Consider the following 16465-nt stretch of genomic DNA (forward strand, 5'->3'; position numbering starts at 1 on the left):
AAGAGGATTAAAAGACAGGAAGCCAGACAGAGGAACAGTCAGCCACACTGACCCAGGTGGGGGGGATACGAGAGGTCTCCAACAGCAGGACAAACTTGTCTGTCGGTTTGTCCTACTGTGGTGACATGTAGACGTGAGACTCAATTGGCACAACAAATTACATAACAATCTTGTTCTACAACATACATTGGTGAGTAGAAACTGGGGTCTTAAAAGGTTTCAAGTGGCCATCTAAGATGCAGCTAATGGTCTCCAATCATCAGAAGAGAAGAAGAGTGGAAAACACCAAGGCCTTTTGGAAGCAATCAGCCCTAAGACATGATGGCCCTCGAGACCAGAAGAACTAGATGGTGCTGGCTACCAATGCCAACCGCTCAGGAAAGGGTCAAGTCTGGAGATCCTGAATAGAGTGGGAGGAAAAACGTGGAACAAAGTCCAAAAACTCAATAATGACCAGAATTACTGGTTGGATGGAGTCTGGTATGGCCCTGGGACATACTTCGGGCCTGGGATAAAACACTCCCAGGGGCTGGCTCTCAGCCCAGTAGTAAACAAGACATACACACAGTCCACTCAACCCAGGGTGACATGGCCACATACTCTTTGGAGACGCATCCCTTGGCACAATCGACACAGAGCACCACCGGGGCAACATTCATACAGAGGAAATGCAGGACACACAGGAGTGCGTAACTACGAGGGGCACAGGGGCGGTTACTGGGCAGGGAGGAGAGCGGGTTAGGGCTGGGGAGGGTAACTGAGGAGCGAAACCAAATGTGCACAAAATGTTGAATGTAAAACTCTGCTCTGTGAACCTGCACCTAACCACAACTAAAAAGAAAAGAAACGCAGACTCTCAGGTACCATCTCTGACTTCCTTTTTTATTTTATTTTTGCAGTGTTCCCTCCCCACTTCTCCTTGTCATTAGGTGCCCTTGAGTCAATTTCCTGCTCATAATGACCCCATGTGCCAGAGTAGACCCCACTGCCCCACAGGGTTTTCTAAGCTGTAACCTTTCCAGGAACAGATCACCAGGTCTTTCTCCCACAGAGCAGCTGGTAGGTTTGAACCCCCAACCTTGCAGTTAGCAGCCAAGTGCTTAACTATTGTAGCAACAGGGTTCCTCTGAAGCAGAACCTTCAGAAGCAGCGGGAAGAGCCTCCTGGAAGGCTCACACAGAGAGAGGAGGGTCCCCATCTCCCCCTCGGGATCCTCAGCCTCTATGGGCTCCAGCAGCCCCTGGCCTTCATCAGAGAACTGCAGAGGTCTCTCGCCACTTTCTTATTCAGCCCTGGCCCCACACAGCAGGGTGCAAAACATCTCTCACCCTGGGTTAGCTTCCGATTAGAAGGGAGAAACACTGGCTTCCACCCTCAGTTCCTTATCTGTCAAATACCTCCTTCCGGTTGTCTTGAGGGTTCAAAGGGGATGACAAGTCTGAAGAATCAGACAAAACACGTAGCTGCTGTCCAGGGTCCCTGCTCTGCTCCTCAACCACTAAGGCAAATGCTCTGGTTTCCAGGGAATCTGCGTAAGTTGGTTTGGTTCACTTTTCAGTGAAGAGAAGGACTTTTCAAAGCTTCTACCCCTTGACTCTCTGCCACCTGAACTTGGGGACTCTGGGGTCCATGCAGGAGGGGGTCCTCTAAGCCACATGCATGACATTTGTTACAGGGTCAGCTATGACTCTCAATAAATAAGGTAATGCATTATTTTTAGATACAAGCAGAAAAAAAGTATTACGGAATAGAATGCAAAATCCAAATGAATTTCTAAGGTAAAAGAGGAGGTATCAAATTTCCCATTAGTGAGCTGCAGTGGGTCACAGGACCTGGGAGGGCAGAGAGGAGAGAAAGCCACCTGTGTGAGCATGCCCCTGCCTCTGGAGGTGTCAATGAGAGGGTCCAAGGACCATGGCCTTCTCACATCTCACAGAAAAGCCAAATGCAGATGCCTGGCCCACCAGGGTGATATCACAGTGTTCCCAGCAGCCCTTGGGGTCCCTGAGGCCTGTGCTGGCCATCAGCCTTTGGCCGCATCAAGTAATACAGTTTCCAAGTAGGTCTTTAGGGGCACTCGTCCCTCCTCGAGGCTGTATGAACTTTAAACAATTAAACCTCGAGAACAGAAACAAGGGCACGGAAACGTTCTTCCATGGGCATTGCCTACTGCCCAGCAGAGACATGAACCACAGATGCCCGGTGCTCTGGAAGGGCAGAGGCTCAGAAGTTACCAGGGCAGGAAAAGGGCTCAAATACACTGAAAGCCACATTGTTTGCCCCTAGTGACAGCACCCACAAAACAGCCCAGGCCCCTGCCTGGGTGGTCCTCGAGCACAGCCACAGAGAGTCGGGAATACAGAAGTGTCCCATCAGATGTGCAATAAAAGACCACGGGAGGAGTTACCAATGTCTAGAGCCATCAGCTGAAACTGGTCTGGAAAAGCAAAGACAAAGGGCTCCTGGGAAAATTCACAGCGGGTTGGGCAGATGACACATGATATATGTGGGCGAGTGCGGGAGCCACCATATTTCAGAAGAACAAGGTTAGGCAAGAGCCACATAAGGGTCACAAGACCTAAGCTAGACAACCATCCACAGGCTATCCAGAGATGGACAATGGGAACTAGAGACAAGAAACAGGCACAGAGAGGCTTAGAAACTTGGTCACACTCACAAAGAGAACCAACCTCAGAGCTAGGATGGAACCCAGGTCCACCTAACGCCACACCTCACTCTCCCCCCAGACATCCAGCCATTCCATCCCAGGTTGCCTTCTTCAGAAAAAGCCACCACACAGCATACAGAACCAGCCAAGCTGACACTGACGGAGGGACAGAGATGGCCCTGATAACGAGGTTTGCAGGAAATCCCTGCCCACTGCCCAGAATCTGCTTCAATGAACATCCAAGGGAATCCCTTTCTATTGCTCTCCTCTCTCCTGCCTGTCCTCCCCCCAGTGGAGGGAGAACAGCAGAGCAACGGGTCAGCAGAGCTAGCCGTGGGCACCGCAAGCACCCCAGAAACCTAGGCAGATGGGTGAAGATGGGAACCATAGCAGAAATGCAGGCCAGGGTCCACAAGAAAACTGAGGTCAGAGGTCAGAGCTACAATCAGGACCTGCCCTACCTAGCTGCCTGCCCTGACCCCACAGCACTGGGTCTGACTTGCAGAGCAGATTTGGGGCAGAGGCTCTCATTTCTTGGGCCACAGAGACTCCAAAACATGACCTATGGCAGGCCCAGGACCCAATGGAGTAATCTTTTTAGCATCCCATCAAAGGAAAGGGTATTTGGCCTGGAGCCCAAAGACCAGCTGCAAGTCCTATTGCTCAACAATAGTTAACAAGTACGTGCCAGGAGTCTGCTCTGTGCCTGTCTGAGCTAGGAGTAACCCAGATGCAGCTCCTGCCCTCCAGAAAGGAGTCTATGGTCCAGGTGGGGAGTGAACCATAGACAATTAAACAAAGGAAGAGCTCACTAAGTTGAACCACATGAAACTTGTGTTTAAGGTCAAAATTGGTTGACCGTAACAATTTCATATGGTTCAATGTAATTAGAAGTTATCTTTAACACTACAAAGAAATTCAACAGAAAGCAGCAATTGAGAATAACAAGGGGAAATGAAAATGAGGAACCCAGGGAGGAACTGGGAAGTGTACTGTTTTACATTGAGGGGATTGCAGATAAAGTCATGAACAAAATGTATATAAATTGTTGGACGGGAAACTAATTTGTTCTGTAATCTTTCACCCACACATCAACAAAATGGTTTAAAAAAGAGAAGAGTAACAAGGGGGCTCAACCCAGGTAGATGGGGTAGGCAGAGAGGGTCCAGAGAGGAGGTGACATTTCAGACAGCTGCAGAGGAGACAGAGCCAGCAGGACGAATGGAAGAAGAGCGTTCTTCACATGCTATGAGGACCAGCTCGGCAAGGACTAAGCAGCAGCACCCTGAAGCTCAAAGCAAAAAAAAAAAAAAGGTAGTAATATGGTGAGGACGAAACACATAGCTTCCAAGACAGGAAGGTTTGCAAGAAGCAGAAACTTCAGATCCCAACCTGCAACCTACTTCTCCCCAGATCCCTGAAAACCAGCACAGCAATGGAAGGCCCCCGATTCTGAGGCCTTGACACCAATGGGCCACCAAACCAAAACCAAAACCAAACTCACTGCCATCAAGTCAATTCCAACTTATAGCAACCCTCTTTGGGTTTCTGAGGTAGCAAATCTTTACAGAAGTAGACTGCCCAGTCTTCCTTCCACAGAGTGGCCGGGGGTTTGAACCCCCAATCTTCTGGTTAGCAGAGTAAAAACGGTAACAAAGGTTATGCACACTGTGATAGACCGGATGCTCTAGTCACCCTCATTCCTCACCCTTCCTATACCCTCACCCTGTGCCATGTAACTTACAGACCCTCCCACTTCTGATGCTCAGCCTATGTGCTCTGCTTTGGTCAAAGAGACAGAGGTTAGCGAGCATGAAGCAGAGGCCTGACAGAGGCCCCACACGCTTCCCCTGGCACGTCTGCCTCTGCCACCAGAACAGAGGGAATGCCCAGACTTGCTCACTGGTTCCAGAGGAAGGAAGAGAGACAAGAGGAAGGAAGATGAGCCACCCAGTTGGTCTTGCCAAGGCCATCCAGACTGCCAGCCTCGACATGACTGGGCCCAGCCAAGGGCAGCAGCTGCCTGGCCCAGCACCCTAGATGCATGAGCAGTGAACCAGATGGCTGCCTGCCACGAGGTTGTGAATGTTACATGGTATTACTGTGGCAACAGACGGTGATGCCACACAGTAGGTACTTCACGTCTGTCCACCGAATAAGTAAATTCTAATTTCATTTCTAAATACTTGTGGTTTAATAAATTATTAATCAATTGTGCAAACTTCGGTACCTTCTATACAGGTTTTCTACAAAAATGTATCTTGCGCTGTGAATCGACCTCTCCATCAACCGTACAGGTGACATCTAAAGGAAAACAAAAAGCGATTCACTCACTGAGACAAAGAGGAGGCCAGGAAGCCTTGAGGAGGGCCTGTGACTCCCCTGCCTGAGGCCTTGGAGCGTAAGGCAGTCACCGGACCAGAGCCCGGTCTAAAGGCAGGCTCCGCTGCGTCTCTCCCGCCACCTGAGGCCTGGTCGCCTGGGAGCTCAGTGCAGCACAGCAGTGCCTGGCTGCCGGCTCTGCAGCAGCTTCCTTCACAGGAGAGGGGAGGCTCAACCGGAATGTGGCCAGAGGCAAAGCGCGGTGGTTAAGCATTCCCGACCTAAGAGTCTGTGTGGTGAATTCGCTTAAGGAGAAGGATCCATAAGCCTGAGCTAGAACCCCAAGGGGACTGGGTTAACAGTGAGGTTCTAGGGACTCTGCCACTGAAGGTCTGGCCTACAAGGGGACTCTTCACCTGCGCTGCCTTCCCACAGGGCTGGGACAGAGATCACTGCAGTGCTCTGGAAGCTGAGAACTGTGTCAGGAGTGAGAAGGAAGATGCCACCATGCCCCTCTGTAACACAACACTCCACCCTCCACCTACAACCTTCTCTTTTGTCCACGGGCACCTTTGGGAAGCAGGAGGGACCCTGAATTTAGATACCAAGTGGGTAAACACTGCCCTCCTCACTCAGCAGCCCCGGGCACCCATGGGAGTTGGGCCAGCACACTGCACTCTCCCTGCTTGTCTGTCTGTCCACCTGTCCACTTCTCTTTACTTATGACCCTCAGCTGTCCACTCTGTGCCAGCACCTCATTCATCCATCTCCCTCTTTCAGCTCGTCTGTCTCAGACTGTCCATTTCTCTCCCTCCCTCCTTCACAGAGGAACCCACTAATGTCCCATCTTAATTAACCTTGCAGATGTTTTAGATGCAATTTAGGTTGGCAACTGAGTGTTCACTCTGGAAAAGTAGGCTGGGCAAAGGGGGAAAGCACCAACCTCAGACTCTCACCCGTACCTTTCAGAGGCGTGGGGAGAAGACGTTTCTAGTCATCACAAAGGTTCAGCTTATATCCTGACATTTTTAAAGGCAAAGGGCTTATGTAGAAGGGCTAAAGCTGCAGCTGCAGGCACCAGGCCAAGGGCTGTGTGAACAGAACTGGCTGCAGGGATACCCCATGTCCTCCATGGAGCCTCCAAAGCCAGTCTCTCAGGTCGCGTTTACAGTTTTGAACCACAGGTGCCCATCAGGATCCCCTGAGCCGCTCTTTCTTCTATAAGACTCTACCCCTATCGTATCCCTGCTAGTTGATCAGGCCTAAGCAGCCATGTCTGTGCCCTAAGATCCTGCCCCAACACCTGACTGGGTCAGAGCTGGACACCTGACCCAAACTGAGCCAATGAAATTCTTCCTCTCAAGAATTAGCACTAAGTGCCAGATCCTGTGAGCTAAAATCAATGGTTCTCAAACTTACACATGGATCAATTTCACCTGGAAGGCTTGATGAAACACAAGTTGTTGGGCCCTGTCCCCAGAATTTCTGATTCAGCAGATCTAAGGTGGGGCCAGAGAGTCTAACATTTCTAACAAACTCCCATGGGCTGCAGCTGCTGATTCAGGGACCACCCTCTGAGGAGTAAATCGAATGCCACTGAGCCCAGGAGCTGCAGCGTCATGAGGACCTGGGCTCAGGGCACCATCAGTCAGCCACTTGCTGGCTGCGGTTGGATGGGGGCCCTGGTGGCTGGTCCTCACACAACCACAGGGACAGGAGCCCTTGGCCTCAGAGACACAGAAGACTGAGCCCTGAAGGCCCGGCCCAGCTTCCTTGTGAACTGGGTCTCCCTTCCCTGCAATCACACACCCAACCTGCAGAAGATATTCTGAAGGTTCAACCTGAAGGTTGAAACTGAGCACCCAGAACGTACCTGAGGACAGGTGTGCTGGTCCAGCATGGTGAGCTGCACGTACGTCTGCAGCGTGAGGCCCCATCGGCAGGGGTCCTGGTACATCAGACCCTGCAGAAGAACAACACAGCACTTTACCTCAAAGTGGCATCTGTAGGACCCTGCTGTTTGGTCACTAACAGCCATCTCATGAAACCTACTTGGGGCCAGAGGGAACACAACATGACCACAGGGTCCTCAGAACAGGACAGAGAGAGGGCAGGCACTGCAGCAACTACAGAACAACCCGGCGACAGCTATACCAGGAGGCCCTATAAAGTCCCTGGAACATTCATTCAGTCAGTCATTCAGTGAATATTCCCTGAGCCCCTGCAGTCTCCTCTCTACCCAGCAGCCAACCGGAACCTGTTGAACCTCAATCAGCGAAACCTAAAGCACTAACCTGCTCAGAACCTTCCAGGAGCTCCCCACTGCAGTCATGTCTTAGTTACCTCATGCTGCTATAACAGATACCACAAGTGGATGGTTTTAACAAACAGAAATTTTCTCAGTTTAGGAAGCTCAAAGTCCAAATTCAGGATGCCAGCTACCAGGGAAGACCTCTGTCAGCTCTGGGGGAAGGTCCCTGTCTCCTTTCAACAGCTTTGGCCCCAGCATCCCTTGGAGATTGTGTCCTGGTGTCTACCTTCTCCCAGGTCTAGGACATGCTCTATTCATGGCTCTCCCTTCTTGGTGATAACGAGGGCCCTCCTTCTCTGCTCGATTCTCTCTCCTTTTCATCTTTTGTAAGATAAAAGGTGATTACAGGCCACACCCCCAAGGAAACTCTCCTTACATGAGCAGGACTGTAACCTGAGTAAGGCCACTGCATCCCACCCTAACCCCTTGACAACTAACTGGTTGATCACTTGAGATCACAAGATGGAGGATGATTGTATCATTACAGAACTGCCAAACCACTGAGAGTCATGGCCCAACCAAGGTGACACACTTTGTGGGGGAAACAATTCAATCCATGACAATTCAGAATGAAATCCAAAGCCTTTACCCTGGCCCACAGGGGCCTAGAGAATCCTTCTGTCTTCTCTGCCTCCTACCATTTTCCCTCAGGCTCAGTCAGCCTCTCACCACAGAACAGAGCCTCCTTAGTGACCCCCAGGTGCAGCAAGCATGATTCCACCTCAGGGCCTTTGCGTCTGCTGTCCCTTCCACCTGGACGCTCTTCCTCCAGGGATCTGCACTACTCACATCATTTTGTTGAGGTTTCTGCCCAAATGTCACTCATCAGATCCACTTTCCCTGTTATCTTATCTAAAATAGAAGCCCACCACATCGCCCATAGACATCAGACCCAAAACACTTCGTACCCCTTATCCTACTTGCAATAATCTTTTGCTCTCTTCCATATATATGTATGTTCTTTTTTTCCCTTTTGGGCAACTCTGACGCTCTGCACTGAAAACAGCAGGCCCTTGACCTGAAGTCGAAAGAAAATCTCAGGAAGGTTAGAAACACTGTCGCCCTTCAGCTGCAGAAACGGCCCTCTCTGCATCAGACCACCACTCCCAATCAAGTGAAGCAGGATGATTCACAAACTCATCAATCCTGCTCTTCTGTGCACACTGAAACGTGGGCAAAACTGTCTAAATCTGCTGTATTTTTTATTATAAAATTCTCACTGAAAGTGCTATCTGTACCAAGGATCCTGAGGCTTCTGAGACTGTGACTCTGTCCTGTGAACTGTCACATAAAACCATAATGGCTGCAACTCTAGCTCTCACCTAATAACCCAGGCCTGCTCCTGTTTTCTAGAGAAAATGAATGTTCTGCAGGTTTCTATGCTGCACCCGAGGAGGGGAACCACCATTCCGTCCCCACAGGCAGAGAGGCAAGATTCATTTCATGGCTCTGGGAAGTCTCGTTCACACACAGACTCGGAGGTCTTGCCGTAAGTAACATCCTTCTACCTCCTCAGCCATCTTCACAGCTCTAACTCCCACATACTACACATTAATTGTCTTCTGTTTCCTCACATGGACTGCTTGGAGCCAGAGCAGGGGCTCTGTGATGCTCACTGCTGTACTCTCAGCATCTAGAATGGTGTCTGCCATGTGCAAGAAATACTCACTGAATGAACGAATGAGCGTCGACTACGTGCTGGGCAGTGCACTGCTCTAGCAAACAACGGCAAACCAAAACAGTCCCTGCCCCGTACGGAACTCAGGGTCTTATGAACCACACAAGGAAACAGCACCTGTGCTGCTAAAAACGGGGGCAAGAGATGGCAGACTTCAGAGGCCAAGGTTCACCTCTACATGTGTCATTTACCAACTGCATGGCCTTGGGCAACTTACCTGAGGTACAGTTTCCTCACCTGAAAAATGAGACTACTAGTACCTACGTGTCCCGAGGAGGGGCTCAGAACCTACATGCTCTCTGAAGCTCCCTCCTGCAGCACCCAGCTCTCTCCAGAAACCAGAGCCTCTGGAACTGGGAATAAGGAGGAGGGGGACTGCTGCTGCTCACTAAGTCTTCCCTTGGGAAAACAGAAAGTGGGTTCAGGGGGAGCAAGAGGGCACCCCTCTCCTTGGACGGGCCAAGTCCAGTTTAAATCAGAGGTTTTCCATGGACCCTGGTTATTTGGAGATAGGTCCTGGGGGCCAGGCCTGGACTTCTAAAAGGAGGGTGGGGGTGAGCAACGAGAGACGGGCAGCTGAGATCAGCCACCTGAGAGAGCAGATGGGACGTCCACCCACACCGCCTCGGAGATCCTTGACCTCAGAACATCAGCATGCCGCCATTTTCCACTTGCCCCCTCCCTCCTCCTCCTGTCCCAGGCAGGATGCCAGATGAGGCTCAGCTCAGGCATCAGCACCACCTCCCTCAGCTGCTTGAGGGGACAGGGTGGTTCGTGCCAAAACAACTCGCTCACCAAAGGATTATGGCCACGGACATTTCTCCACTTGGACACAGGCTCTGCAAACACCTAGAAAGAAAGAAAACATCAAGGAGCCACTCTTCTTTGATTCTGAGCTCTGTGAAAGCACGTAAGTGTTGAGAGAGACAGGCAGAGAATGAATGAATCAAGATTCGGGCAACCACCAGGAATGAACTGGCTGAGCAGGCCCCTCTGCAGGACTACAATGCCGTCCATATGGGATTGCCTAACGCAACTTCCAGAAACAGCCCAAGAACATTCTATCCATCTCTGTAGGCCAAGTGTATGTGCATCTCGCCTCTCTGGTTGCCCTGGGAGCTCCCCAAGAACAGGCTAGTCCTGTCTAGCCCTCCACTGCATGTTCCATCCCAGCCCCCAGGTCCATACTGCCCACCATGTCAAGCTGGAAGGAAGGTGGGAGGAGCCAGGAGGGAAGCCAGACAGCCCCAGGCTTGAAACCCAGGTCCCCAGTTGGGTGCTTTCTGTGACCTCGGCAGATGGCTGCACCTCCATTTCTTCTCTGTGACCTTGGCATTGGGCACACTGGCAGCTGAGAGCCTGCTTATTTAATAGCTACCCTGTCTTCCTGGTGTAGGAGCCATTCTCTCCCTCTGGTCCCATTTGAACCTTTCAGATGACTGCAATTTCTCCAACATCTCCTGGAATACAGATCAGCCCTCTGTGGAGCGGTCTGAGGCGCCACCTGTGGGCCAGGCAGGGCTCTCACCTCCCCCAATCCCAGGCTGAGTTTAAGGACATGTGCTGGGAAGAATTTAAATGGTGTTCTTCAGGCCAAGGTTTTGAGAGTAACTGGATCCATCTGGGGACCTTCTGAGTATACATCAGCAAAGCAATAGGACCCCAGGCCCAAAGAAGAGTCCCCCATAACACACACTCTTCATACCTCTATGCTTTTGCTCATGGTATTCCTTCTGCCCGGCATACCCAGTTGATCCCACTTTACATCAACTTTCACTATATGGAAAACTCCTACACATTCTTCAAAACCCAGCTCAAATACCCCTCATTGGTGAATCACCAGTTCCCCCTCTCCTCCTCCTGAGGCTTTCACCATACTGTTCCTATCCTGAGATAGTATCTGCTCTACCATACAGTTCCACCAGAGGCTGGGTCACAGGCAGCCTTGCTCCCTGGGCCCAGTTCACATTATATTTCTATTAGACAGGCCTGGCCTACACTTTCTCTAAATTACTCCAAGATTTTCCAGGGTCCTTGGAACCCCGTGTAGAGGCCATACCTCTAAGTCTGTTGTGCTAGAGAAGAACTCCAGGCATGTGGTCTTCCCACTTGCAATATTGCCCTCGACACAGATCTGGCAAAAGACAAATGTATGTTAGAACCAGAAAACAAACACCTAGAGGAACATGAGAGCACAATGTCTGGGAAAGAGCTCATGTGAACATGGTAACTGGTTCAGCCCTACATATCAACGAATAAACTTAAAACCGTCCTCAGGAAACCCCCAAGGTCCTATTATTAATAAACAAATGGATCCCCTCAGTGGCAGGCTCAAGGCCCCCACTGGTGGTCACCAGACCACTTTCCTGAGACCAAAGCGTCCTAGAGCATGCACGGCTTGCCTACTCACACTCACTATACCCTTCCCGAGCTCGACCCTAACAAACGTAACTGTCCTGCCTTCATAACCAAAACTAAAGTCTCTGAGGTCAGGAAGCATGTGTGTTATTGCACTGTGATGAACTGCTTTTATATGTGGCCTTTCCAGCCATGGTCTTAAAACATCCACCAAACGACCCCGTGGGCTATGCAAATAAGGTACTTGCAGTCCACTAAGGGGTTGGGGGAGCTCTGGTAGCATAGTGCCTAAGACACTTCACTGCTAACCAGAAGGCTGGCGGTTCAAACCCACCAGCCACTCCTCGGAAGGAAGATGGGGCAATCTACTTCCATAGTGACTGCCTCGGAAACCCAAGGAGGGGTCGCTATGAGTAAGGTCCGACTCGACAGCACATAACAACAAGGGGACTGGACAATTTGCTAATAACGCAAATAAGACACATGGAATCTTGTGGGGAACCTTGCAATTAAGGTATACGGAACCCTAATGAGGGGATCAGTCAATTGTGCCATCCTGCTAGGCTTAAAATGAGTCATCCCAGAGGTAGAAAGGGGAGAGCTGACTACCACCCAGAAGAGCTGGGAGTGGATCATGTCCTTTGGACTCGGGACTCCTGCCCTGAAAACCTCCTAGGCCCAGGAGAGAGAAAGAGACAGATGGCGAGCAGCAGTGGCAGCAGCAACAGAAACAGACGACTGGCTGGAGACGCCGCGGTGGGCTTCCCAGCCCACGGAGCAAGGAAGCTGAGCACCTTCAGGCAGGAGGCTTGCTGGCAGAGCGGAGTGCCTCTAGGCACTTATTAGTGGCGATAAAGAGCTTTGTAACACCTGCCTATGCACGGCAGAGGCTGGGCATGCTCAAGAGGCCCATGGGGCCCAGGTGGGCACCCAGAGAGAGGCCTGACTACAGGCATAGCCAATGAGCTGTCCTGACTGAAGAACTGTATCCTGAGTCTTTCCTAATCCTGAATTATAATCTGTTATTTCTCTAATAAACCTCATAATTGTAAGTGTTGTCTGCGATTTCTGTGTGGCCACTGCAATGAATTAAAGAACCCTGCAGAGAAGTAGAGAGTGTGGGGGGAGGGCTAGCTGGGGGCAGAACTGATGGGAGAGAGGAAGTATCTGAGCAGCGCGTCACAGGAATTACCCTCGGGCTGATGCTGATGGGGATCCTCTCTCCCTCTCGTGAAGTCAGAGGAAGTCAGATACCCCTACCACGCCACATTTACAGTTATGGTGCTCATGTGGAACCTATGCATAGACCAGGAGGCAGTCGTTCAAACAGAACAATACTGCACGGTTTAAAATCAGGGAAGGTGCGTGTCAGGGTTGTATCCTTTCACCACTCTTATTCAATCTATATGCCGAGCAAATAATCTGAGAAGCTGGACTACAAGAAGAACGTAGTATCAGGACTGGGGGAAGACTCATTACCAACCTGCCATATGCAGATGGCACAACCTTGCTTGTTGAAAGGGAAGAGGATTTGAAACACTTACTGATAAAGATCAAAGACTACAGCCTTCAGTATGGGTTACACCTGAACACCAAAAACCAAAACCAAACTCACTGCTGTCAAGTCAGATCCAACTCATGCTGACCCCTCCTTGGGTTTCTGAAGCGGTATCACTACAAGAGTAGATTGCACAACCTTCCTTCTGAGAAGTGGCTGGTGGGTTTGAACCGCCACCCTCCTAGTTAGCAGTCAAATGCCTTAAGAAAATCCTCACAACTGGGTCAAGAAGCAACATCATGATAGAGGAAAAGATTGAAGTTGTCAAGGATTTCATTGTACTTGGATCCGCAATCAATGCACATGGAAGCAGCCGTCAAGAAATCAAACAACGTATTGCATTGGGTGAATCTGCTGCAAAAGACCTCTTTAAAGTGTTAAAAAGCAAAGATGTCACTTTGAGGACTAAGGTGATCCCGACCCAAGCCATAGTATTTGTCAACTGTTTCATAAGCGTATGAAGGTTGGATAATAAACAAGGAAGACTGAAAAAAATACACTGATGCCTTTGAACTTTGGTGTTGGTGAAGAACACTGACTATACGATCTGCCAGAAGAATGAACACATCTGTCTGGAAAGACTTACAGCCAGAATGCTCCTTGGAAGGGGGCATGGCAAGACTTTGTCTCACAGACTTTGAGCAAGTGATCAGGAGGGACCAGTCTATGGAGGATATGAGGCTTGGAAAAGCAGAGGGTCAGCAAAAGAGAGAAAGGCCCTCAGTGAGAGATGGGCTGACACAGTGACCGTAAAATGGGCTCAAACACAGCAATGACTGTGAGGATGGCACAGGAGGGGCATGTTCACAAGATCCCGGGTGATTCCTGTCTATACATAACAATCTTGTGAAAATGTAGATTCTGATTCAGTGTATCTGGGGTAGAAGTGCAAATTCTCAGCACAAGGCTGAACAAGAACCAATCGCTTCCAAGCCCTGGACACCAGCCCTTACACAGCTCTCCAGGTGAGCTCTGGGCTAGCAAGGTTGCACCCCACTGGTTTGCGGGAGGGTTTCTCAAAGTGTAACCCAGAGACACCCTGCTTCAGGATCCCAGAATAGTTTGTTAAACATAAGGAACCTCCTGATTCAGACTATGGCTTGAGCCTTAAAGCTGCTGTCCAGCGACTCTTTCGAGGCTCTGCTCAGCTGGACACCACCAAGTGACACAGGTCAAGTGGTTTTGGCCCCAGCAGATCATGGGACACCACCACCACCACAGGACTAGCCCTTGAGAACACACAGAGAACTGGCTGTCCCACGGCACTGTGGCTGAAGGCACCCAGAGCCACACAGGTCACTTAGGTAACCTGCCCAAGGGGCCAGGCCCGGCCGGTTCCTCCTTGTGACCTCAGTTACACTCTACATAAGACGCTGCGTAACAGTGGGCCAGTCTTGCCTCGTCCCACTCATGTCAGGCCGCTGTGAAGACTTCCTCCCACCCTGATCCCAGAGGAAGGGGACAGTGCTCAGCAATGACACTCCCAACAGATCCCAGGCCACCCTCCAATCCTAGGCCCCGCCAGTTGATCCGTTAGAACCCCAAACTACAAAATGAACTCAAGGGGATGTGTAAAAGGGCACAAAGAGACCCCATCGGGGACTAATGAATGGGTTGTTTTAAAGGAAACAACTTTTCCTCTTCCCAGATATTTAAAAAGAACTCAATCTATACACATCATTCTACACTGACCTTTTTTTTCCCCTTTGGCTCATATCTCATACATTTTTATCTTGTTTTTTCCATCTCTTCCATAGCACCTGTCATTAAGTATTTTTCCAAAAAATGATTTTGAATGGCCAAATAATAGTCCATCGTATAAGAAATACCATGACTTACTGAAATCCCTACTGTTGAATAAGGGCTGTCTAGTTTTTTTATGGGAGCTCTGGTAGCATAGTGTCTAAGGCACTTGACTGCTAACCAGAAGGCTGGCAGTTCAAATCCACCAGCCACTCCTCGGAAGGAAATGGGACAATCTACTTCCGTAGTGACAGTGCCTCAGAAACCCAAGGAGGGGTCACTATGAGTCGGGTCTGACTCGACGGCACATAACAACAACAGTTTTTTTTATTATTGTTATAAAATCACGTTGTGATGCTCCTTTTTTGATATTATAAATATGGCTGGGATGAACATTCTTGAACATAAATCTTTTGTCACTGGCTCCAATTATTTCCCTTTGATAGATTTCTAGAAGTATAATCACTGAGTCAAAGGACAAATGCATTTTAAAGCTATGATAAACCAGGATCAAACCCACTGTCATGGAGTCGGTTCCAAATGATACACGGTGCCAAATTACCCTCTAGAATTGCTGCTCCAACTCCCATCCTTGCAGCAGGATGAATGTGTGCTTTATACCATGTTCTGCTAACACTGAGTATCAAAAAAAAAAAAAAGGCAGTTGCCAATGAGTGGATTCTGAATCACAGTGACCCACGTGTTGCAGAGTGGAATTTCACTGTGACCTTCCAAAAGCAGATTCCAGGCCTCTCTTCTGAAGTGCTTCTCGTTAGGTTCAGTCAACCTTTCGGTTAGTGGTAGAATGGAGCACTTAATGTTTGCACCACCCAGGGACTCCACCATTGGGTATCAAACCAAAAACCCATTGTCGTCCAGTCAGTTCCAGCTCACGGCAACCCCATGTGTACAGAGCAGTGAATATACCTTGCTTTAAATCTTTCTTAATTTTATTTGGCATTGTGGTGGTGGTGGTGGTGGTGTTATATGCCATCGAGTCACACCCGACTCATAGTGACCCCTCCTTGGGTTTCCGAGGCAGCATCACTACGGAAGTAGATTCCCCAACCTTCGGAGAAGTGGCTGGTGGGTTTGAACTGCCAGCCTATTAGCTCCTGCATATTCTGTGCATTGCAAATTTTGTAACATTGATCCTCATAGCAACCACATGAGCTAAGTATTATTTTCCTCTATAAACCAAAAAGGAAACCCACTGCCATTGAGTAGATTCAGACTCACAGCAACCCTGTAAAACAGAATAGAACTGCCCCTTAGGGTTTCCAAGGCTGTAAATCTTTATAGGAACAGAATGCCTCATCTTTCTCCTGAGGAACACCTGGTGGTTAGTACCCAAATGCATTAATCACTGGGCCACCAGAGCTCCTTTCCCCTTTATACAGATGGGGAAATGGAGGCTTTAAGAAGTTAAGGGCGGAGTTCCAGCAAGATGGTGGACTAGGCAGAAGGACTGCACAGACCCTCTTCAACAAAGAAAAGGGAAACCAACTGACACAGACACAGAAGATAATCTTGGACCGCTGGGCCTTGAAGGGAAGGATACAGAAGCAGACTAAATCCCAACTAGCAGAAGAATTTGCGTGAAAATACCAAAAAAGGAGACATACGGAGCTGCAGTCTGGCAGGAACCTGAGCGCCCCTGACGGCACAAACGGCTTGGACATTCCTGAGTGGTGGTAGGACCTAAAAATTAACCTAAAAATCACCCTGCTAGCCAGGGACTGCACGGGCTGTGCACGGTGGCTGGGGAACAAACAGAGAAGGTGAAGAGAAAGGTGGGCTGAGTTGTGGACTTTTGCCGGTCCGGAG

At 49.7% G+C, this 16465-nt stretch overlaps 1 protein-coding gene across 1 annotated transcript in view; it reads right to left on the reverse strand.

Moving 5' to 3' along the window:
- The window catches only part of TK2 (thymidine kinase 2), a 35985-nt gene that overhangs the window by 13454 nt on the left and 6066 nt on the right, over positions 1–16465 (reverse strand). The window contains exons 3-6 of the mRNA XM_007940218.1: positions 11039–11113; positions 9775–9828; positions 6864–6953; positions 4899–4972 (exon numbers count right to left, since the gene is read on the reverse strand). Of these exons, the coding sequence (XP_007938409.1) occupies positions 4899–4972; positions 6864–6953; positions 9775–9828; positions 11039–11113 (293 nt within the window). The remainder of the gene's footprint in view (positions 1–4898; positions 4973–6863; positions 6954–9774; positions 9829–11038; positions 11114–16465) is intronic.

The sequence above is a fragment of the Orycteropus afer genome, unplaced genomic scaffold (genome assembly GCF_000298275.1).
Source record: "Orycteropus afer afer isolate SDZICR_OR568_19922 unplaced genomic scaffold, OryAfe1.0 scaffold00067, whole genome shotgun sequence".
NCBI lineage: Eukaryota > Metazoa > Chordata > Mammalia > Tubulidentata > Orycteropodidae > Orycteropus > Orycteropus afer.